The 25,920-nt window shown below is 30.0% G+C and overlaps 1 protein-coding gene across 1 annotated transcript in view; it reads left to right on the plus strand.

Annotated features, from left to right (window-relative positions):
• LOC140437741 (voltage-dependent calcium channel subunit alpha-2/delta-3-like) overlaps positions 1–25,920 on the plus strand; it is a 92,432-nt gene that overhangs the window by 11,527 nt on the left and 54,985 nt on the right. Inside the window, exon 4 of the mRNA XM_072527435.1 lies at positions 18,165–18,317. Within this exon, the coding sequence (XP_072383536.1) occupies positions 18,165–18,317 (153 nt within the window). The remainder of the gene's footprint in view (positions 1–18,164; positions 18,318–25,920) is intronic.

Below are 25,920 nucleotides of genomic sequence, written 5' to 3' on the forward strand. Positions count from 1 at the left end.
TTCTGTTTCCTATATGGCCAAACATTAAATATTCTGGTACTTCCTCTGTATTCAAATTATGTGTATTATTTAAAAAATACTCTACTTGTGGTATATGTTGCTGCCAAGTTTCGTGTTGATTTTGGCACAGTATCCTTAAATATTTTATAACTTCTTTAATATATCTTTCTGCAGGATTTGCCTGAGGATGTCTGATACTTGTAAAATGAATGTTGATTCCCTTTTTCTCACAAAATGTCCGAAATTTTTGGTTGTTAAAATATGTAGCATTATCTATTATGCAATTTCTAAATGGTCCTATTTCTTCGAAAAATTGATTAATATATAATTTTAATGTTTTAACATTTGTTCTGGAGCAGGGATATAGTTTAATAAATTTTGTATATAAATCAACTATCACTAGTATATGCTTTTTTCCTGTTGGACTGAGAACTAAATTTGAAATAAAATCCATGGAAACTGTATTTAGTTTTTCATATACAACATTAGATTTATATGTGTTCTGGTTTTTGAAATTCTTTTCTTTGTTTAGTTGACATATTGGGCATTGGGTAGTAATTTCTTTTGCTATACTTATGTCATTCTTTGCAAAATAATTGTCCCTAAATAGCATCCATAGCTTTCTTGAACCAATATGCATATAATTGTTATGTAAATTTTTCAATATTTTCTTTGCTAAAGTTCTAGTTATTACATATACTTCTATGCCATTTATTATTTTATAATATACCCCATCTTTCCTAAGGACTTTTTGTTTTTCACTCAAATTGATCTGATCTCTTATAATTTCTTCTTTAGAATATAATCCAGTACTTTCTACTAATTGATTTAATCCAATTTTTATTGTTCGCTGCCCTTTTTGTGATGTATTTTCTAACCTTGATAAAGCATCTGCCACTATATTGGATTTTCCAGAAATGTATTTGATTTCAAAGCAGTATTCACTAAGTATTAGACTCCACCGATGTATTCTACTGTTTCCATATTTGTTATTTAATATAGATGTTAAAGCTTGGTGATCTGTTTCTATTGTAAATTCATTACCCAACAAATAAAATCTTAATTTTGTGACACAGTGTATTATACTTGCTAGTTCTAATTCTGAAACTGAGTAAGCCTTTTCATGTGGCTTTGTAATTCTTGAAATGAATTGTATTGGGTATTCGACCCCATCATGTATTTGTAATAATACCCCTGATAATCTCTCTATTGATGCATCTGTTCTTAATATGAATGGCTGTGTGTAGTCAGGATAGTATATTTTCAAATTTGACAGAAAAATGTTTTTAATCTCTTGGAATGCTAGTTCTCTTCTCTGATCCCATCTCCATTTTACACCTTTTCTCAGTAGTTCAAGTAATGGAATTTCTTTTATACTTAGATCTGGTATCATCCTTTTATAATAATTAATTATTCCAATAAATCCTCTTAAAGTTCTTAAATTGTGTGGTGTTTTATATTCCTGAATGACTTGTGTCCGTTCTGGATCCATTTCGATTCCCTTAGTGTTAAGTTTATAACCTAGATATATGACTTCTTTTTGAAAAAATGTACATTTTTCTTGATTTATTTTTAGTCCCACTTTGTCTTATCTATTTATTATAATTTTTAGGTGTTTCTCATGATCTTCAGCCGTTTTAGAAAAAATTAATATATCATCAATGTAGTGAATTACAAAATGTTCATATTGATCCAAAATATCATGAAGACATCTACATAGAGCACTGCAAGATGATTGAAGTCCAAATGGTACTACTTTGAATTGATATACTACTCCATCTATCTGAAATCCTGTATACTGTCTACTTTTTCTTTCTAGAGGTATTAACCAGAAACTATGCTGTAAATCGATTTTAGTGAAAAATGACATTCCTGTAATTCTTCCTAATATTCCATCTATACTCATTGGTGCTTCAAATTGCTTTTCAGTAATCTTGTTAATATTCCTTGCATCCAAACATAACCTGATTTCACCTGATCTTTTTCGTACTACTACTATGGGGTTAATAAAACGTGTGTCTGCCTTCTCAATGATCCCATCTTCTAACATATTATTAATTGTTTTGTTTACTTCTTCTCTGTATTTATATGGTATTGGGTATGATTTTGTTTTAAAATCTTTTTCTTCTTTAACTTTTATACTATGGATATAATTTTGTGCAATTCTATTTTCTTTATTGACAAGTCCCTTGTGTTGCTGCAATATGGAAATGACTATTGATTTATATTCTTCAGGGCAATTTAAAACTTTCATTATATCTTCTTCTTTACAAATAACATTATTCTTCATTATGTACTCATTATTCCTTGCTTCCAATTTTACGCACTCCGCCTCGTAGGCATCCATCTGCTTAAAATTTCCATTCCTTAAATATTCAGTACAATAATTATTCTTTACATTCTTCTGGGACATTTCCCTATCATCAAAATACATTTCTTCTTCATAAACATCATTATTTTCTTTTAATAATATCCTATCAACTCTTATTCCTTCTTCTACCTCATCTTTCTGCATAAATTTAATTATTTGCCCTTCCAAAGTTACCATTTTTTCTTCAAAATCTATCTTTACTTTCTTCTTTTCCAATTCATCATTTCCCATTAATATATCAACACATAAATCCTTGACAATAAATCCTTGCATATTAATTTCTTTATTAAGAATAATAATTTTAAAATTGGCTAGTTTATCAATTTCACCCAACTTCTTATTATTTGCACCAATAATTTTAATTTTTGGAATCTTTATTATATCTGATAGTTTTAATGTATTAAAAATAAAATTCTCCGAGACTAAAGTACTTTCTGAACCAGTATCTATCATAATCTTAATCATTTTATTTTTGGCCAAAGCATTTATATAAATTAAATTAATAGATTCAATAATTTTATCTTCATCTAAAGAAATAAATTCAGAAGGTTTTTCATAATAGCAATGGCCTAACTTGTAATTCAGAAAGTTTACTGCACAAAATTTTGATTATTAGAATTGTCAGATTGTATCTGACCACTTGGATCTGATGTACTATGTCTTTCCCTACTATGACTTCTACTCACATTTTCTTGCCTTGTACTATTTCGTTCCCTGTCTTCGCAGCTTCTATTCCTTCGAACACAATTTACCTGTCTGTTATAGTTAGGTCGCTCTGTATTTCTTCTATTGTTAAAATCTTGTCTATTATTATTAGTGTTGTTATTAAAATGTTGTCTATTATAATTAGTATTATTATTAAAATTTTTTCTATTATAACTAGTATTATTATTAAAGTTCTGTCTATTTGGATTACTGTTATTATTATTAAAATTTTGTAAACTATCACCATACCTAGTATTATTGTTATATGATTGTCTATATTGTTGATTATCATTTTTATTATATTGAAAGTTATTATTGTTTTTTCTGTTGTTATTATTACTTGTCATATTGCCTCTTTGTATTCTTTGAATAAAGTTAATAAAACTATCTATTGTTTGAATATTTTGTACAGTTACGGTTTGCACAACATCAGCATCAAAATGTCTAGATACATTTAAGACTGTTTCATCCTCTCTAAGTGGTGGTTCTAAATATTTTGCAACTGTTATCAATTTCAATGCATAATCTACCATATTTGATTTTAAATTTTGATTATACTTTCCAAAATATAGAATTTCTCTAAACTTGGCTTGCTCTAATTCACCCCAATAATAATTTAAAAATTTATTTTCAAATGTTTGAAAATTATCTAAATCATTCTCAATACTAGCAAACCAAGTTGCTGCATTGTCATTTAATGTCATTCTAATATAATCTTTAATATCATTAATATTATTCACAAATCTTAATTTATGTTTTAAACTATTTATGTATACTCTAGGATGCAAATTTTTTATATTACCAGAGAATTTAATCCCAGTCTCATTTGTTAAATTTAAGTAAGGTCTCCCTATGTCTCTCATTTGTGAAATATCATCTATTCTCTGTTCCACATTTCTTATTTGATTACAATTTATTTGGATATTTTGTTGTATATCGTCTAATTTTTCTTCTGTGTTTCTCCTGTCTTCGTTAATTTTTACTTCTAAGTTACATTTCTGTAACTCTATTTTCTGTTCTATATCTATCTTATTATCTTGAATAATCCTCTTTACTTCTGTCCTCTCATTGTCTATCCGTTTCTTGTAGTCATTCCGTATACTTTTTATTTCATTTGCTACTTTTTTCTCTGCAGCTTCAAGTTTTTATCCATTTGTTTTACAATTTTATTATTATTATCTTCTATTTTCTTTTCTAATTTTCTATAATTCTCTTCCAATTTCTGTTCCATTTTTTTCATGTCTTCTTTGACTTCTTTTGAATTCTCTTCCAATTTTTTTATGTCTTCTTTGATTTCTTTTGAATTCTCTTCTATTGTCTTGTTCATCTGCATCATTAATGACATCAAAGCTGCCATATTGACATTTTCCTCTCTTTCTGGATTCATTTCTGCAGTATCTTGTGGAACTTGAACTAAACTCTCCTCTTGTATAGGTTGTGTTTCTACTTCCACATCTTCTTCATTCTTTTTGCTTCTTGTACCTTTCTTTCCTTGAGACATTTTGAGACTTTACTTGTTCAAATATAATTAAAAATAAATTCTATAATTTTTCCTTTCTACTGATAATTAATTTAATTATATGAGAGCACTTATCTTCCCAAACTAATTCTTTTAAATAGAGGGCCACCGCGTTGGGTGCCAAATTGTTATGATGTGTTTTTTGTTTGAATGATGAGCAATGAGTATTTTTAATAATATATAGGGTTTTTATCGCGGTTCTCAAAGAATTAGCTTGTAAGTACTTTTTTAAATTATCTTTATTATAACTATTATGAAACACACATATATATCTAACCTAGTCAAAGTAAATTTAAAATAAACTATCTTTAAACTGATATTCTTATAAAACTAATTAAATTCTATAGACAATCTAAAATTTAAACAAACTATCTTCAAAATTGAAATTGTTATGACACTAACTAAATTATATTAACAAAATTTTGTACCTTTCTTTCACTGAATGCCTAAATGAACTGTTTTCCACTAAGTATATAGATTCTAATCACCACTGAATGTCTTCGTACTTCAGTTATCCTTGTTTTTTTTGTGAAATTACTTTTTCCAATTATCAGCTTCTATCAATTTAAGATATAGTTTTCTTCACCAGCATTTATACACCACCAACCAAACCAGCAAACAGCATTTATATTTATTCTTCTTTTCAATATACCAATATCCAATTATTATAAGTTGATTTATACTAATCTCCAACCACAATATAATTTAATTTCTTCCAATATACTTTTATAATCTTCAATAATTATTTGTGTATAATTATAAATGTGCATTAATTATATGCATAATTTTTAATCTTCATTTAACTCACTATATTAAACAATTTGACTATTTGTACCTGATTCTCTGACTCCAAATAATCTTTCATATTTCTTACTAAACTTTTCTGACTGACTTCTTGAAAATTCTGAACAATTTACTTCACTAAATGTGTCTAATAACTTTCATAATAAACTGGCCTGACTTCTGACTAAAAACTTCCAAAAACTTGACTTCAGACTAAAAACTTCAAAAACTGCCAAAAACTGCCCTCTTGAATCCAAATCACGGGTATTTATATGTTTTTGGATTTCTAGAACCATCTCGTAAGATATCATGTTCTATTCAGTTCTATTTAATACATGTCTGAATTTTCTGGAACAAACCATTTCGCAAACATGGCCATCTCCGGAGATCCAAAGAATTCCATTCTTTTCTATTAATAATTTTGTTTACATTTAGGCTTTTCAGATCAGAATATATAATTAAATTAGTAACTAACACTCTAATTTAATAAAATACACATTTCAAACAATATATTATATAACCCCACTTTTATTCGTAATTATGATTCTTAATTTGACACTTGGAGTATGTATAGTTGGTTGCCTAGGCACATGCCTCACTTAAATCTATTTACAACATTAAAATTACTAAATACAACTTTTTACAATTATTATATGCTAATTTATTAAAAATGCCCTCACATAAATATATTTTTATTGAATTCTCTAGTATATAACTTATTTAAAACAACCAAATATCTAATATTATGTAGTATATAACTTATAAATTATTTTCTATAAACCCTAATTGTCACAATATATATATATATATATATATATATATATATATATATATATATATATATATATATATATATATATATATATATATATATATATATATATATATATATATATATATATATATATATATATATATATATATATATATATATATATATATATATATATATATATATATATATATATATATATATATATATATATATATATATATATATATATATATATATATATATATATATATATATATATATATATATATATATATATATATATATATATATATATATATATATATATATATATATATTACATCAATGGTATTCCGGGTTTGACTCCGCGTTAAATGTTGTTGGTTTTGATAAAAACCATTTTGACGACGTTTCGGCAAGATCTCACTTGCCATTTTCAAGTCTCTCTGGATGGTCTGCTTCTTGTCGATGTTCGAGTGGAAGTGACGCTACGGGTGTTAGGCAGCTGGCTTTTGTAGTTACTGCGTGTTGCGCGCGCTCTTGTAATTGGTCCGGTGCGCAGGTCAGTGGGCGGGGTCTTGGTCGATTCCGTTCTTGCGTTATTCTTCGGGATAATTGTTTTCCATGTTTTTGGCAATCTTTGGGCATCGTCTCGAGAAAAATATATATATATATATATATATATATATATATATATATATATATATATATATATATATATATATATATATAAAGTAGATGACTTTAAAATTATATTGCCAATATTACTGAGTTGCATTTTTGGGACGACTTTATTGTATGATAGTTCATTCGATAACATGAAAATAATTCTAACTTAAAAAGAATAATAATAAAATAATAAAGAATAGACATTAGAAAAATTATTTTAATTAATATTTCCAAAGCAATACTATTTTTAGAAAAATTGAATAGGACAATTTGTTGTTTTCATAAAATCTATTATAAATAAATTATTTACAATTTTATTAGAGATATAAATTAATTATAAATATTTATGTTTTTAAATAAAAATTATCTCAAATATTATAATAAAAAATGAAAAAAAAAATTGAAGCAAATTAGATAGTTTATTTAACAATTTATTGAAATAATGCATATTCGTAATGTACGCAAACAGTACATACAAATTAAAAAAGGAACGTTGAAATCATCGAGTTAGAATCTATAGAGAGGGCATCACGTGACTAAAAACGACCTCACTTCGGCCATATTGTGTTGCCACTTTTGACAGATCGTATATGTTTATTTACGTTGGTTGTTTTTCGAATATTTTTAGTTTTATAATACTTTTATAGAAACTGTAATAGTATATTGTGATAGTGCATAATAATGGTTTCTTGTTCTCAACGTAGTTGCAGTAGCAGAAGCGGTATTAATAAAAAATCTTCAGGAATATCGTTCCACAGGTTAGTATACAAACATGTAAACAAAGGAATGGCCCGTACTTCAGAGAATAAATTAATAGTATTTGACTGTATTAATTTATCTTTATGTATAATATATCGTGTTTTTAGTGTTTACCGCGGGATAAATAAATCATAGTTTATTAAAAATGTATTGCACTTTTTTAGATTATGATTAAATCTTCTAAATAACTAGTCATATTTTTCTAGTAGTTTTAATATTATTGAGTCCATCCCTGATCCCACCGCCATATTGGTTTCACAGTTAGCCACGCCTACCTACGCCGTTTTTAGTACATACGTTAATATGCTCATAGCTTCTCCATAGATTCTAACTCGATGGTTGAAATCCATAAATAAGAACCAGAGATACAGCTAACAGCTCCTTCCCCCTCCCTTCGGCTTCCGTGAGTTTCGAAGCCAGCCGATTTTAAGGACCACAATTTGAAGCTTTGTGGACGATTTCGTTGAAGGGCAATCTTTTTAGAATTTGGTACGTTAAAACTATAAAGTATTTTCTTTTAAATAACGCTAATAAAATTTATTAATTATTATAAACAAAGCTGCTATGAATAAAATAAAAAAAGAGGCTAACTTTGTCCCAAATTATTTTAGGACCAATTTTTTTTCTTTTAAATTTCTGAAAAAATTCAGGCTTATTAAATATAAAAAAATAATACTCTTGCAGGCAATGGTTAAAAAGTTATTCTAATTGTTTATAAGCAAAAAAGCGACATGTTTTTGCAAAATTATTTTGCAATATTTAAAATTAATTTTCTTAATTTTTTTAATGTTAATAATAGAACAAGTCTTCTTCTTCCAGAAACTACCCTTACAATTACTAAAACTATATAATTTTCTGACTTATATTGTTGCAAAAAAAATTAATTTGGGATAAACAAATAAAATAACTTTTAAACTATTTGACTGATCACTTTGAAATTTTAACCATATTTTAAGCACTACAAGGCACAGCATTCCATGAAATATAAATGTTATAAGTTTATTTTTAAAAAAGTTATTAACATTTATAAAAAACCGAAATTTTTGACTTATTTTGCAACTTTCCAAGCAACAAATAAGGATAGAAACATTTAGAAAACGCCATTTTAAAGGTTTTTATATGACTTATAAGTTTCTTCTCTTCTAAAATTTGTCTAAAATGCTTCACTTTTTGCTGATGAAAAGCAAAAATTTTCCGTTTTTTGACCTTAATTTGTTAATAACTAATTAAGTCCAAAAAATCGACTGCAGGAAACATATAGGTTTTTGTTACAGAGCACCATACTACTCAAAACAACTGTCGTTTGCCTGGCCGGACGAGTGTCATGAAAAAATGCTTATTTCCCTGGGCTATAAGGTAAATGTGGGTATAGTTGACAGTGTACCAGTAGTTGACATCATTAGTTTTGTTTTCATTTTAAAACAAACTGGTGTACGTTACAAAGCTCCAGTCACCAGATGGTTGTAGTGTGTGGTTTCAGACTACTTATATGTAAAGTTGGCAACATTAATGTCAGCCATTTAAAAATGGTATCACTTATGGTAAAACATGTTACACAGACTAGTATTTTTTTGAGGAATTCAAGTAGAAAAGAAATAGGTAAGTAAACTTTTTTATATGAATAAACCTATTTTATTTTAGTGGTATTAAATTCTAATAATTTTAATAGTGCGGGAGGTTGTTATTTAACTTGTTCGGCCTTTTGAAAATCTTCTAGGGGTTAACCTTAAAATTATTTGTGGTGCGTCAACTACTAAAGCAAATTTTGGCCATTACACCAATACTTGACACTAGTGTCAACTACTGGAGAAGACACACAGACCTAGACAAAGTAGATAATCTGTTTTTTTAGTTAGTAACTAGCATTTGTGTATTTTTATTATTATTCTGCCATTGTCCGAACCAGTAGTTGACACAGCATGTCAACTATTGCAACACAGTATATCAACTATAACATCACGGCTTTTTTGTAGGTAAAAATGCCTCCTGTGAAAGGGAAAATGTTAGCTTATCCTGAAGAAGCTATGACAGCTGCAATAGAGGATGTTCGCCTTGGGATGCCAATAGCCTCTGTAGTAAAAAGAAATTAGATTCCCAGAGTAACTCTTCTGTACAAGGTGAAAGGAAAAACTCCTATTTCTAGAAGAATAGAGCCCGAGACTATTCTGATATCCGAACTTACTTGTACAGTGGATATTAAGCTCAGCGAAAGCAAAATTTCCAGTAACAAAAAGACTGCTGCTGGATTATGTACAAATTATTATAAAACGAATGAAAAGAGACACTCCATTTGTAGCTGACCGCTCTGGCCGTGCATGGTATGAAAGTTTTTTGAGAATACATCCTTGTTTAAAAGAACTAGAAGCATAACATTAAACAGCTTCCAGGGCGTTAGTAACTAAGCACGGCTTAATAAATTGGTTTGACGAAATAACAAATTATCTGTCAAACAAAGATCAACTTCAAATACTACAAAATCCTTCACGCGTTTTCAATGCAGATGAGACTGCATTATTTCTGAATCCAAAAGGCGAATAGGTACTGGTTCATAAAGGTAAAAAAAGTGTTTACCAATGTTAATGCTGATGAAAAAGAATGCATGACTCTTTTGATAACCGCAAACGCTGATGGCAATTTTGCTCCTGCTATGGTTGTATATAAATATAAAAAAATCCCCACAGAGGTTGCCTATAAAGTGCCTAAAGTTTGGTCAATGGGCAAATCTGATAGTGGCTGGATGAATGGAGAGCTTTTCCTCGAATACAAAAATATTTTCAGAGCAAATATTTTTCATCCTTGGCTACAAACACAGAACATACAGACACCTGTAGTATAATTTATTGACGGTCATACTAGTCATTTACCAGTGAATTTTGCAGTAAAAATGGAATAATACTCATATTCTCCAGCCACTTAACGTAGGATTTTTAAGCCTATGAAAACAAGGTGGACATGTAAGAAGAACTAGCGACAGCAGATGGATAAAGAGAATAACCGAATTGAGCCCCATAGGAAGGAGGAAAAGAGGACGACCCCGAAAATCCTGGAGGAACGAAGTAGACGACGCCATGAGTAAGAGAGGACTAAACGATGGAGAATAGAACAACAGAGAGAGATGGAAACGGTTGAGCGAGGGAAGGCAGTGAATACTGTAGAATCCCTAAATATATATAAAACAAGGTGGAAAGCAATAGTTCACGAGTGGGGTGTGCATAATATTCAATCACCGAATTAAAAAAAGCTGATTTTGAACCTCTCGTATATAAAACTCTTGAAAATTTTGAGAAACAAATGGTGAAAAATGCCTTCAGAAAAAGTGGTTTAATACCTTGGGATAAGAATGCTATAGACTACTTAAAATCATTGTCAGACATCATCATTGAAAGACTATTGTGACGAAAATCAAAATGACTAAAAGATCCTTCAATATAGTCAATAACTAAGACATTAAATGATGAAGATGGTCTTGCTTTCCTGTAAAAGGAAATAGGTAAGGAAAAATTGCGGGTATTTAAAAATTCTCATACAGCTTGGAATGGTCAAGAACAAGACAAATCTCTATTCCTTAAATGGAAAAATGTAACCAGCAGACTTCATCTGATTCCAACAGTACAAAATATAGATGAAAATCACATATTCGAAACTTCTAGAGTACCAACAACTGAAGATGCAGTAATGGTTTGTTTCTGTTCCAATAATGACAGTAGACTTCATGTGATTTCAACAGCACAAAATATACATTAAAAATATATACTCGAAAATTCTACAGTATCAACAACTAAAGAAGCAGTAATGGCTTGTTCCACGCCAATAAAAGCTCCAGTGTATAGGGGGGGGGTGGGTTAAATCCATCCTGTTTTGGCCTGAAGGAAAACCTTGTACTTTGAAAAGATAGCCCAAGGAAAAACTCGCTTCTGTAGAAAGTTCCGATCAACGGTGTTTAAGAAACAAAGAAAAACAAAAAGAAGAAAAGAAAAGGCAGAAAATAAACGCTGCAGAAAACAGAACACTAAATAAAGCAGAGACAGAGGCAGTAAAATTTAAACAAAAAGAACAAAGAAAGAAGGAGAAGGTTAAACGTTCTAACAGTGATTCAGACGAAGAATAGGTGGAATCTGGTTCCTCCACAAATGATGTTAGTTTTGAGTTAATATCAAGTGAGATAGAGTTAAACTCTAAGCATGTATCATTCAATAACAACCAATTAATAAAGAAATTCAACATTAATTATTTTGTGCTTCTTAAGTTTTTGGTTAAAAAAACGAATAAATATTTTGTAGGCCAGATAATCAATATTTCTGATGACGAGGAAGATTCAGATAATGCCGATTATGAGATCTCCTTCCTCAAACATGAAGAGGATGGAAAATTTAAGTAGCCTACAGTAGAAGACAAATCACATATTTCAACAGATGATATACTATTTAAGTTACCGCAATCTCAGTTAGATAGAAGAGAACGAATATATTTTAACTTTGACATTGGCGAATATGATATGTAGACTTAGTGTGCTTTGTGTTATTATTCTTGATATTTTTATATTAGTTTAAGTATTCAATGTTAGGAAATCTAATAAATCATGATAATTTACTCTTCTTTAAAAATGTATTTAAAAATTAATAACCATTTTTATTTATATGTCTAATAAATACCTATCGAAGTAAATAACATTAACATACTTAACTTTATAAATATAAAAAATATAATTTCTATTATATGATGTCAACTACTACAACTTTACATGTCATTAATTAGAAGACTTGTCAACTATTGAAACCCATGCACTTATTTTCTAAACACCTAATAAAAAAATTCAATTATAACTAATGATATCTATTAGTTCTAGAAGAAAGTATTTTGTCTGAAGAATATCTTGGTAAAAAATTAACAAGCCGATTGGAATTTTCTTTAAATTATATATATTTCAAGTTGTGTAATTTATTAAACTGTCAATTACTCCCACATTTACTTACCTTATAGCCGTTTTCCAGCAGCCTTGTTCATCTAACCCCAAAACAACATTTGACAAATAAATTTGCTAAACAACGTTAAAGAATTAGAAGTACTTATTGCCCCAGAAAAGATCAATACGATCAGATTTAAAACACACACATTGTATATTCTCTATGAAGTTTCTACTAACTTAATGATATTATTAAAAATATAGATTTAAATGTATTCTGTTGCTATTAAAATATTTTAATTCACTCTCATTCTCCTACCTTTTACCGAAAGACGCGAAAGACACCTGAAACAAATAATAAATGTTTATCTTCTAAAATTTTGTTAATGTGGATTAAAAGGATTAAATGATTTTCAGTCCTATTCAACCATCGCCAGTGATATTTGAACCATTGCAAACAGTCGCTTCCAAAAAGGTAAAAACACTTCAATTTACAATTTAAATGTTATTAAAATTAAAAAAAAAGTAAAATAATGTCGATTATTGTGACCGCCATTTCGAATAAGGGTCAGTATGTTCCGTTCTGGATAAATCTTTAATCATCGACAATATGTCGCTTTATTTTACTTTTATATAACATTTTTAATTAAAATAAAAGATTTTTATACCTTTTTGGAAGCAGATTTTTGCATATGCTTTAAATTTTATTAATAAAGGGACGAAAACCTTTTGAATATTTGTAATTCTTTTGAATATCTTTAAAGTTTTCTTAATTTTATAAATAATTAACAATTACACTGCCATTTTTACATTTCGTTGTTAGTTTTTCTGAAATATTTAATAGAAAAAAGCCTCAAGAAAATAGCCTTAGAACTTCAGTGACTATCCAAAATTTGATCGAGTTTTGAACCAAGAGAAACTAATGCAACAAGATTCCAGGTTTTCCAGATATTTTACTTCGAAAGTTAAGTCACAGACTCGACTCACAGACATAAGAACATACAACACATTTTAAACAATAATATGCCTACCGATTACTTAATAAATTATGTAACATGGCGTACATAGCAGTAAATTGTTTTCCAAATTATACCTACCTAGTACAAATTATCTAAGCACATACCTACTTATAACTACTATTTTATAATGGCAATCTTATATTTTATATGACAGAAAGTATATTTAAATTCCTTACCAACAATATAAATAATTTAATAGGATACATGCACAATGCACAAAAATTTTTCACACTTTCCACAGACCTAAATAGTAGAGTTTAAACAGGATCCTATTGTGCTATCCCGTGGGAACTTTGTTGCTAAAATGTAAAACCCATTTTTTTTGGTTCCTAATATCTTTGTAAGACAAAATCACTTGGTCGTCCAAAAATCGTAGTGGGAGGGGAGCGGTGGGGAGCCTTACAAAAAAAATGCAATTTTTTTTTTCATCGTTTTTCGGATGTACAATATCCGAAAATTCATTGATCAAATTTGCATACCCATCAGGACATTAGAAATATATTTTTTTTATTTTTAAAAATACGTCATACCATTATTGTATACGGAGCGCCTTCTTACAAAATCACTTGCCCTGAAAACCCATATTTTTAAAATCGTTTACCTCGCTCTACCTCGAAAAATATTGGGTTTAGCAAAAAATTGCTTTTTATAAACGTTATAGGCCAAAAATCAGAGAACATGCTGGTTTTTTTTAGAATTTTGATTGGATAATTAGTTTAAGAAAAAATTAAATAAATCGAACGGCATGTCACGACGGACAGTGCTGAACGCAGAGATGCGAGGAAGGGCGAGATTCCTATGCCGTAGTCAACCGCAAATCGACTCTACTGATGGCGATGTTGTTATGGTCGTTTTTTCATTGTGATGCTGATTTTAAGGAGGATGGATACTCTAGCGTAGATAGTGACTTCTTTGGCTCGTTTTGTTGTCAGATTATTAACAGTTTTAAAATAATGTATTTGTTAAGTGATAGTAGTATTTATATTATCATAATAGGTATTTGTTGTATATCTTTAAGGTTGTATACTTATTATTATTATTATTATAATGATTAAATTATTAATATTATCCAGATTTAGCAATACGGCTCGCACTCCCTCAAAGGGGAAAATTCACTCATCTCAGATACTTACGATATCAAAAGGATTGAGCTCTGGTGGGATTCTTTCCGTGTTATCGAGCCCTAGGTGACTTGGTATGTAGGGGTATCCCGTATCCCCAAAAATGTTCTTACAGATTATTGTTATTATTATAAAGCTTACTAAGGACGTAGTAAAGTGGTTAAATTTCAAAAGCTTGGGATATACATATCTAAAATGGCAAATTCTAATAGAATATCTACCATTTCCAAGTATGCATTCCAGTATTTGCCTGTGGCAGTTTGAGCTGCAATGAATTCTGGAAACTCTGTCAAAAGTTCACGAGTTAAAGTTGAGATTTTATCAGAGAGTTGCATAACGTCTTCTTTTCTCCTGAAGTTATCGATGATTTCCGATGTACAAAGATGAATTAAGTTAATATAATGTACAGAAGGACTGCCACACTCTAAAAGCCACTTCTTATAAAGATTTATTAATAATCTTGACAGAGCTTCGTACGTCAACTTATGGGCTCGTATAGCTTTCTTGTATTTTTTGCCAGATAAAATACCATCAATTGTGGACTGAACATAGAGACCACTGTCCAACCATATATCAGCAAGTCCAGAATCTGTCATGAACTGACCAATTATTTTGAGGAAGTTCATAACCATGTGAAATCCACCTAGACGAATGACTACGTTTTTTGTATCTTCTGTGTCTTCTGGCTGGGACCATTGGAGCTCTTTAGCTTTATAATAGATCGCTTGATCAAACGTCAGTACGGTGTATCTGTTATTTAGCTTCTTAGCAATTTCATTGCACTTTATGATAACAGTCCAAACGGTATCATATTCTGACGAGACATGGGGTAGTACAGGTAATTAGCCATAGGTCGTTACATGTGATTTATCCTCCACAGTCCGTTTATGAAATCCTGACCACTGTGGGATAACGGTTTCATCCCTAACAGAGTCCCTCATTTTGCAAATGCACCATGCCATGTTACGATATCTTATGTTATTATTAAGATTCTGACCCTTTTCTATGATGCTCAGTTTATTTTCCTCAGATTGTACTTTTCTTTTTGATTTGTCAAAATAAATTTTGTGAAGGGAATGAAAATCATTTGGTATTACCAACTTCTGATTATACGGCAAAAATTTAAATTGTTCAGGTATATTTTCATTAAATGGTCCTCTCTGGAAGGCAGCAATTTGGGTTCCGTGAAAAGTAGGTGTTTTGTCAAAAGTCTCTTCCAAAATGTCAATGTTGTCAGCAGCAAATTGAACGAATCGATTGGGTACCAATTGTCTCGGTATGGTCACATGATTATTCTCCAAGTAAAGTTGAATTTCTTCTTGGGCGATGCTGTTACGCACTATAAGAGTATCGATGTATGAAATTGAATGACCGCAAACGTGTATTGCTTCAATGAGTTTTTTCGACCTTGTTTCCTGGTGAACTAAAAGTCCTAGCCCAATATGCTTTGGAGTTTTTATTTTTTCATTCGAACAGGCAAAAATAATGTCTTGGAAAATGCTTACAGTTTCTATTTTCTTTTCATTATCGTTTTCATTGCGGACAATAAGATTAACAAGAAAATACAAGCTTTCAGGAATAGACTTTTTGTAGTCTCTAACATTCATTTTTTTTTTTAATCGGACTCAGTTAACATCTTGTTTATCTCGCTTCGGATAGTTTGGCACATTTTGACTAGAATGTGATGCTCCGATGAGCCGAAACTAAAAGTGTCAGATTCGTCGTGGTTGTGCACGATTGTCTTAATTGCCTGTTCTTTCGAGAAATTCCTTAAAAATATTGTAGGCTCATTTTGTCTAGGAGACCTTACTGATTCAACACCATCCCCAAAATGGTTTTTCATTTTTTTAATTATTTGTTTATCACTCATGTCGTCAATGCCATTAATTTCACGATACCTTTTGCCAATTGATTTTGTGCTATATCCTTTACCTTTTTCAAAACTTTTCTCCATTTCCTCCAAAAGTTTTCCAAATGCTTAATTGTCTGTTTTGTTAACATTACTATTTCCAACAAATTTTTTATTTAAATTGCGTAATTCAGTCGAATTACGTAATTTAAATCATCGATAACTTCAGGAGAAAAGAAGACGTTATGCAACTCTCCGATAAAATCTCAACTTTAACTCGTGAACTTTTGACAGAGTTTCCAGAATTCATTGCAGCTCAAACTGCCACAGGCAAATACTGGAATGCATACTTGGAAATGGTAGATATTCTATTAGAATTTGCCATTTTAGATATGTATATCCCAAGCTTTTGAAATTTAACCACTTTACTACGTCCTTAGTAAGCTTTATAATAATAACAATAATCTGTAAGAACATTTTTGGGGATACGGGATACCCCTACATACCAAGTCACCTACAGGGGCTACACCTAGTAGGGCTCGATAACACGGAAAGAATCCCACCAGAGCTCAATCCTTTTGATATCGTAAGTATCTGAGATGAGTGAATTTTCCCCTTTGAGGGAGTGCGAGCCGTATTGCTAAATCTGGATAATATTAATAATTTAATCATTATAATAATAATAATAATAAGTATACAACCTTAAAGATATACAACAAATACCTATTATGATAATATAAATACTACTATCACTTAACAAATACATTATTTTAAAACTGTTAATAATCTGACAACAAAACGAGCCAAAGAAGTCACTATCTACGCTAGAGTATCCATCCTCCTTAAAATCAGCATCACAATGAAAAAACGACCATAACAACATCGCCATCAGTAGAGTCGATTTGCGGTTGACTACGGCATAGGAATCTCGCCCTTCCTCGCATCTCTGCGTTCAGCACTGTCCGTCGTGACATGCCGTTCGATTTATTTAATTTTTTCTTAAACTAATTATCCAATCAAAATTCTAAAAAAACCAGCATGTTCTCTGATTTTTGGCCTATAACGTTTATAAAAAGCAATTTTTTGCTAAACCCAATATTTTTCGAGGTAGAGCGAGGTAAACGATTTTAAAAATATGGGTTTTCAGGGCAAGTGATTTTGTATGAAGGCGCTCCGTATACAGTAATGGTTTAACGTATTTTTATAAATAAAAAAAGAATATTTCTAATGTCCGGATAGGTATGCAAATTTGAGGAATGAATTTTCGGATATTGTTCATCCGAAAAACGATGAAAAAAAAATTGCATTTTTTTTTGTAAGGCTCCTCACCACTCCCCTCCCACTACGATTTTTGGACGACCAAGTGATTTTGCATTACAAAAATATTAGAAACCAAAAAAAATGGGTTGTACATTTTAGCAACAAAGTGCCCACGAAAATCTACTCTAGAAGCCTTTTGCCAGTCTATTTCCTCTACTAAAAATCCTTTTTGGCTAAATTTCTTTCGAATTTAAAGCCAACGTATATGTAGAAAAATTTATGCAACGAATTAGATCGAGTAATTTTGATCACGTGACAAATATGAGCATGCGTCGTATACATTTAATATTTTCGGTAGTTTGTCATTTTGGTTATGACTAAAATTCCGATACTACAAATTAATAAGTTTTGTTTTATTAATTTTAATTTAAATTTTTTTATTTTTGTTTCAGAATATTGCTGATTACATGGAATTCATTCATTACCATCGTAATGATACACCGTTATTTGAAAACGGCACCTATGACTTTTTTGATGCTGATAATTTAACTTATACTGATCCTACTCCTGAACTATTGGAAGATCTGCATTCTATTATTCTTAATGTAAATATGAGTTATGTTTAAGTGCTATATTAGGTATTAAGTAGATATTTTATTTTAGTCTATACAAATTACTTTTGCATTGTAGATGGCTGATAGTTCCAAAGTAGTATAGGCAAATCTTTACTTCGCGTTTTATTAATAAACAACATAAAAGAGATAATACGTTTTATAAATCTCACAAACACTATAATAATAATACATAATGATTTTTGAATTAATAACTTTAATGGTAACTGGTAACTTTAATAAAAATTAATAAACTTAATACATTTTTAAGCCTTAAAAATCATCATCAAAAGTAATTAGTCCTTGGAATCTTATATATGTGCACAATTTTGGTTTTCCAAGTTTGCGAATTACATCATCAGGTGCTTTAAAGAGTGCGTCTTTATCTGTTTGCAAAACTTTTAAAACATAGAAGGATTTTTTGTAAAACTTTTCAATATATCCTCCCTTATCAAGTTCAACAACTTTTGATCTTTCCCATAACATTGACAATGGCAAAGTCCCTAAGTGAAAGCTTTAACAAATAATTTTTATTCAAAGCTTTGATTGCAAATGAATCCTCTTCAGAAAAACTCTCCCTCCATTCTGCCTAACTGTCTTGGAGTAAATAGTTTGACTCTTCAGTTTCATCATGATCATTAACAGTTTTTTTTTCCTTTTTAATGTGTTACTCTTTGGACTTTTTTCTCGTTGCTAGGCCCTGTGGTATATTTATCTTTGTCATTAAAAAATCTCTTCTTGAAAATCTGCAACTTCGACTTCGCTTTTGCCAGGAAGGAATGATATTGGTTCTTTTTTGCTTTTTTTAACCATAAAGAACATTCATTTCTTTTAGTGACACATTTAGCCCTTTAAGAAGAGTTGAAAATCGATCTTTTTGCAAAGAGGCTTCACTTCTTCGTGTTGCTTGTTTCCATTTTAGAAGGATGGACCTCTAAGTCTATCTAAGTGGATGAAAAATAGCCACGTCAAGAGGTTGTGTAAGATTTGTAGAGTTGCTTGGTGAAAAAAAAAACAAACAAATTTGATGTTATGTTCTTGGTTGTAAGTTGTCTCCTAACAAGATCTTTATTTCATCGAGTTATGATAACTGAGGTGTTGCTATGGTCCCATTCAGGACAAACGTAAGAATCAAACTATTCTGACTTTGTTTGGTTGTATCTGGAGTTTGGTAGCCCATTAACACTGCAGGTCTCATGGATATACTGTACTTTATATAACACATATGGAGGAAGGAGGGTGCCATCGCCAGCAGCATAAGACCAACATAATATAGAAACCATAGTCCTAAAGAAATAGCTTAACAGCTATGAACAAGAGACAAATTATCTTTAATAAAAAGTCTCCCAAAGTTACCCCTTTTTTACGGTACGAAATTCTTGTTGGTAGAATATTTAGCATTTAAATTAATTTGGTGCTATATATTCAGAATTTTCTTTCTCTAGATAATGTTGATTAAATATTGATCCCTCTTGGATTGGCCCTCTTTAAATATTGATCTATCCCTTTTTCTAATTGAATAAAACCTATTTTTTATGTATATTTATATCTTATAAACATGATTACAAACTTATTACATTACAAATTTATATGCAAATATTCCCAAGTATTAATATTTTTCATTTATGTTTACTGGTTATTAGTAATAGTCTATTTTTTTTTTCTATTCATTTATATTTAAATAGGTATCTATAAAATTAAGATCGCAACTGAATTTAAAGTTGCCTACCTAGTCAGTTTGTTTCATTGATGGCACCGTAATAATTATTCCAAGAATCTGTCTTGTATGAAATTCTAAATGTCAAATTTAAATTTTTTTTCAGTTCAAAGTTTACAATATTTGAAGACTAAAAGGTAAATTGTTGATATGTATTAATAAAGTATGTTATTTTCGCAAATTGAGTGTAATTTCTCTGTTACGTGTGTAGGTACTTAAAAAATTAATAAAACTATTTTGTTTGTAGAATAATATTTAGATAATAAAATATCTTTAGCAACAAAATTAAATTTACTTAGCTAAACTACAGTTTCTAATATTTTAATATCTATATAAGTTACAATATATTGTATTTGTTTGTTCAGCTATGTTTAATTGTCTTAATAGAATACAAACAAGTAGGTACTTACTACTTAGTTAATAATTGAACACATTAAATAATTTTGAATATCTCCTTTCTCAGACACAGAAATATCGGTTTTAAGGGATGATTACAGAACATAATTGTTATATTCGAGAACATTATAAATCATCATTTTATCTTATAATTTGTGTGTTGTATATTTCAGTACTCGTTTATTTATTATTTTCCAATTTTTATGTCTGCAAAGTTTATTCTAAAGATGAAAAATGTCACAATGAATACTAGAGTGTTGCTAGATTTTCAATAAATGATTTAATTACATAGAATCGTTAAGTTCACTTCAATTTTTAAATATTATCAAATAAAGCTAATATATTTATATTTTGAAATACTTTTCTAATATACCTATTAATTGCTAGTAATATTTGTATACCTACTTAACATGGTTAAGAAACTCTATATAGTTTTGGCATATAAAGTTTCTACATTTGGGTGTTAGGGTTAATACCATTGCCACATCAAATTTTTAATTTTGAAGACGAAAGAAGTGCAAGAATTGATATTATGTGCTCATTCCCGATGATACGATTCTAATCGCAACTCTAACTCTCTAACTCTAAAAAAATGGATTGTAATCAATGTAACGTGATAGGTATATAATATAATATGTCGTATAAATAAAACATTCAAAAGCAGTTGAGCTATATATTAGTATTTGATTTTGCTTAGGTTAAAACTGTTTTTTCTCTTATTTCGCATAGTATATTATTTTTTTATAGTTTACGAAAATATTAAAATTTGGGCAACACTGCAACGAGGCACTGTAAGTTGCCTACGTTTAGTGCAACTCGGTGATAAAAATTATACTACAGTCTGTCCCAAACCCTTCTTTCAGTGCGTCACTAATTTTGACGTCATATAGAATTTTAAGAATGTCGAGAATTATTGCATGACATTTTAGTTAAATCTGACAGTTGCAGGATCGTAATCTGTGTTTTTTATAATGAAAATAATTTAATAATTTTAATATTAGTCTTTTTGTTCTTTCTCGATATATCTCGGCATATTTAAAATATTTTTATTATACAATAAATAAATACAAAATTAAATTTTCACTGTAAAATGTCTGAAAATACTAACCTGGAATGACAATTATCATTTTATCAGATGACATTATGAAAGTACTGTCACGATCGAGACAATCTGCATCAAATTATATTTATGCGCATCATTGATTGGATATCTATTTAGCGTATTCTAAACTCCAACCAATTATACATCCGTAAGTAAAATTAGCTTAAGATAAATAATTTTCTAAGTTTTATGTATAATAATCACAGACTCACGTTTTTCTCTGTCACTTCTAGCTTAATGTGTTAAAGAGAATTCGATCAACTATGACGCAGTGAAAGAAGGGTTTGGGATGAACTATATACTGCCATTGTTTAAGGGTGGCCGCACACAGAAAGATCAAAGCTGTTTTAGTCAAAAATGTTTTTGTTTGAAACGAAAACGTTTTGGTTTCGACAAGAAACATTTTGTTTTCAAGAGAAACAAAATGTTTGCACAAACGATACTGCAATCAGTTTTATTAAAGATGTCGACAGATAACGACGAAATTGCACTAGTTTTATGGCAGTGGTTCCTCCTACAGGACGAAAAACCGCAAAATAAAAGACAATTTTGGGTGCATCCTATAAATGAGAAAAGAATCTGGCCTCAATCAGTATAATTAATTTTTCTGCGTCCACTTCCATGATACACACAATATAAACAAGCAAAATATCGCTGTTTCCACATGTGCTTCTTGTTGACTACTCGAGCGGTTTCAAGAAGGGAATTTCAAAAACACGTTGCGCCTGCGTACATTGAAATGTTTCGACAAAAAACGACCATCCCGTAATCAACATCAAACAGACTGACTGAAACTAAATTAGCCTAAACATGCTTTAGACACACGACTAATCAGTGTGTTCAGCTGATTTCATTTATATGGAAACATCAGCATCAGACTCGTTTAGTCAAAAACGTTTTTGACTAAAACAGTTTTGCTCTTTCTGTGTGCGGCTACCCTAACTCTTGTAAGCAAAACGCAGTATCTATACATGATATTATAAAACACAGAAAAATTAGGTTTACTTTGCAAAGCTGTCCTGATTTGAAAAGTTACTCGTATGTGAAGGTTTTTTTGTTTTAGTATGTTTGAATTTAGTAAGTTTATGAAAATCTTAGTTTATGGTAAATATACAAAATATTTCATATTTTTCAATAAAAAAAGCAGATACTGCGTTAGTGCTAACAATTTGAGATTTCCCCTTAGATGGTGTTTAAAAAAAAACGGCATATTGCATAAAAAAATGGTTACTGCATTTTCGCTAAGTAGCTGTCTGTCTACAATAATTTCGCTGCTTTAGAACAGAACTAGTCTTTGTCCGAAATCACAACGTCTCAGGAGAGCAATTTGAAGTTTTTCAGAAGTTTAGTTTCCAATATTTTGTTTTTCCAAGATTAACGTTTACTTTGTGCATACTTTTTAATTTATTTAGAAACTTTTACATTACTATAAAACTTTTTGTGTTTCATTGTTTTAATAAGAAAGTAGGACATAGACTAGTGCTGCATCAAAATTATTAGTGCAGTAGTTTATCTGGACTTATGCTAGTTCTACACTAACAATATTCTTCATTTTTACAAAAATACGCCGTTGCCATTTAATAAAACCCAATGAAGGAATGATTAAATAAATTACTACAGTTCATAAAAATACAATTATTTTATTAATATGTCGCTGATTACAAAATAAATTATAAAAACAGTGATTTTTTAAATTAAGTTCCATAATGACTTTAAATTTAAATAGAAGTCATGGTACACGGTCGGAATGATCAATGATTTACATAGATATTTCAAATCCTCTAATTTCTTTGTACTAATAGGTAAACTTTCAGCATTCCACATTTGCAGGTCATTATGTACTGACAAAGTGCAAGTTTTTTTTCTTGTCCGACGCTCAGTATTAATTCTGATAAAATTCACATCACACACAAAAACCATTATGACACGTACCTTCTGCCACTTGACCTTTTCTCCATTTTCATTTTTGTCCATTTCGGTAAAAGTATGTTTTCTTAATTCAACAAAATCGTAAAATTCATTCATTTCGGTAACATTGTATGGAATCTTTCTACATGCTTCACTGTACCTTCGTTTTGGGTATGTCTCTTTTCCAAGCAAAAGTGGGAAATTTTAATCGTATATTTAGCAGCTAGATCTTTATACATTATGACAATATTTCTGTTGAGAGTTTGTCCCCCACAGTTGTCAGAAAAAAAACACCTTTCTTGTTTTCTTTTCAGAGCCTTTTCTTCTATGAATTTTTTAACACAGAAAGCTACTTCTATGTATCCTCTCTGTCCTTTTGTCTTATCCCACATGTAGCAATAACCGTTTTTTTATGAAAATCATAAATACTCAGATTGTAAACAGAAAAATTTCTACGATAATACAACTGAGATACATCTAAATGTGGAGTTTGAAGAACTTGCTGCATATCAAAAGTTGCTGCAAATAGCACCATCATTTTCACATCTTTCTTTGATTTTTCTTTTGTTTCTCTTGCAAGAATCTCGTTCTTTAAATGGTCTTCAAATAAATCTTTCATTTCATTTCTCTGTTCTTCATTGCTGTTTTTATGTTTTTCGCATAAGTCCCACAAATCCTTTTTTGGTTAAGAGAATCCAAGGTTAAAATTTGTGTTGAATAAAGATCTATACATTGACAACTTAGCGAATTGTCGAATATTTTTATTCAGACAGTTTTCTTTATATAAACCATATATTTTTTTTATATCTAGATTTGAATCTAAATATTGTCTCTGTATCTTTTCAGCAATACTGGCTTTCTACCCTCTGAAACATATTGATATGATCCATCACTGACTGTTTTATTTTGTCAAATAATTTTGTAGCACAGACATTTTTTCCTCTTTGCTTTTCGCCAACTGTATTCAGTATTTTATCTCTTTTGGAAAATGCAGTTTTTACCATTTGATACGAAAGACACAATGTATTCAGGAAAAACATTTTTCAAACTCTTTCCTGCTTTTCAGAAGTACAAAGATCATAGAAATAAGACATAGACCTACCTGATTGTTTCCTACTACTACCTGTCGACGTTTCTTTATCACCTTTATCGTCAACATCATTAGTGCAGTCATCAGTTTTATTATTCCTTACTCTCGAGCGCATAATAGGCTTCTCCTCTACATTATTTATAATAAAATCTGACGGTTAAAGTTGCCTAGGTTCCAGAGAGTATCCAATGTCATAGTACGTTCTTTTTCTGTAAATTTTAAAACACCTATTAAACCTGCAATTATTGCACGGAGGTTTCTTTGCTCTTGCTTGCACTCTGTTGCCTCTCCAGTTTATATACTCTTTTTTTCTATTCCTCTTACTTTTCATCTCATTCCTACGCCATGATTCTTCTGACCTTCCTTTCTTTCTGGACTTTATGTTTTCAGAATTAAATGTAGTTGACAAGTTATAAACATGTCCATCTACAAATTCAGTTTCAGTCACAGTCTGTGGTCTGAAAATGGTAATTATAGAACCGTTGTTGGCAATATATTTACAAACCAGACTGGCGCTGATACGATCTGGCGAGTGCAGAACTAGTCTATCTTCAGATAGGCTAGTTCTGCACTCAGTATATTTGATTTAAATCAACTCAGATGAGAAAAAAACTAATAAATGTTGACATACACTACTTCTGCACCAACAAAATTAAGATAATGGACATAGACCACTTCAGTATTATATGAAATGCTTGAAATTCTGCAGGAAGTACCCACTGTAACAAGGAAAGTTTTGGTAAAAAAAAAACGGGTGTGGCAGTCCAGCGGGACTGCCGGTGGAAGTTACACTTCTATACACGAATTCGCCGGTACAAATTTATTTGGGAGTCAATCTGCACAATCATTACATATGTAATTCTATAGGTAAGACATAGCAGAAAGAGAAACAGAATTAATAACAGCTTACTAACAATGAAGGATTGAATCAATATTTTGATGAAAATGTATATTTTTATTTTCATATATGTATGAAAGGAGTTGAATGCAAATTTTTTTTACACATACTCTGCAGTAAAATTCATTGTTTATTTTGTTATTAATATAATAATACAATACAAATTAAGCTGCAATATTCATAAGTATTTAAAAATGACAATAATATACATAAAAAAATACACTACAATACAGTGCAACATAATTCCATATAATAATACAATACAAATTAAAATGCAATATCCATAAGTATTTAAAAATGACAATAATGTAATAATATTAATAAAAAAGTCCTCCCCGACTGGGAATCGAACCCCGGTCTCCCGCGTGACAGGCAGGGATACTGACTACTACACTACCGAGGACATAACACAAATGTATTTCAAAATTGACAGTTCTGGATCATACAGTGATTTATTGAGAATATTTTTTTGAAATACAAAAGAAT

The sequence above is a fragment of the Diabrotica undecimpunctata genome, chromosome 3 (genome assembly GCF_040954645.1).
Source record: "Diabrotica undecimpunctata isolate CICGRU chromosome 3, icDiaUnde3, whole genome shotgun sequence".
NCBI classification, from domain to species: domain Eukaryota; kingdom Metazoa; phylum Arthropoda; class Insecta; order Coleoptera; family Chrysomelidae; genus Diabrotica; species Diabrotica undecimpunctata.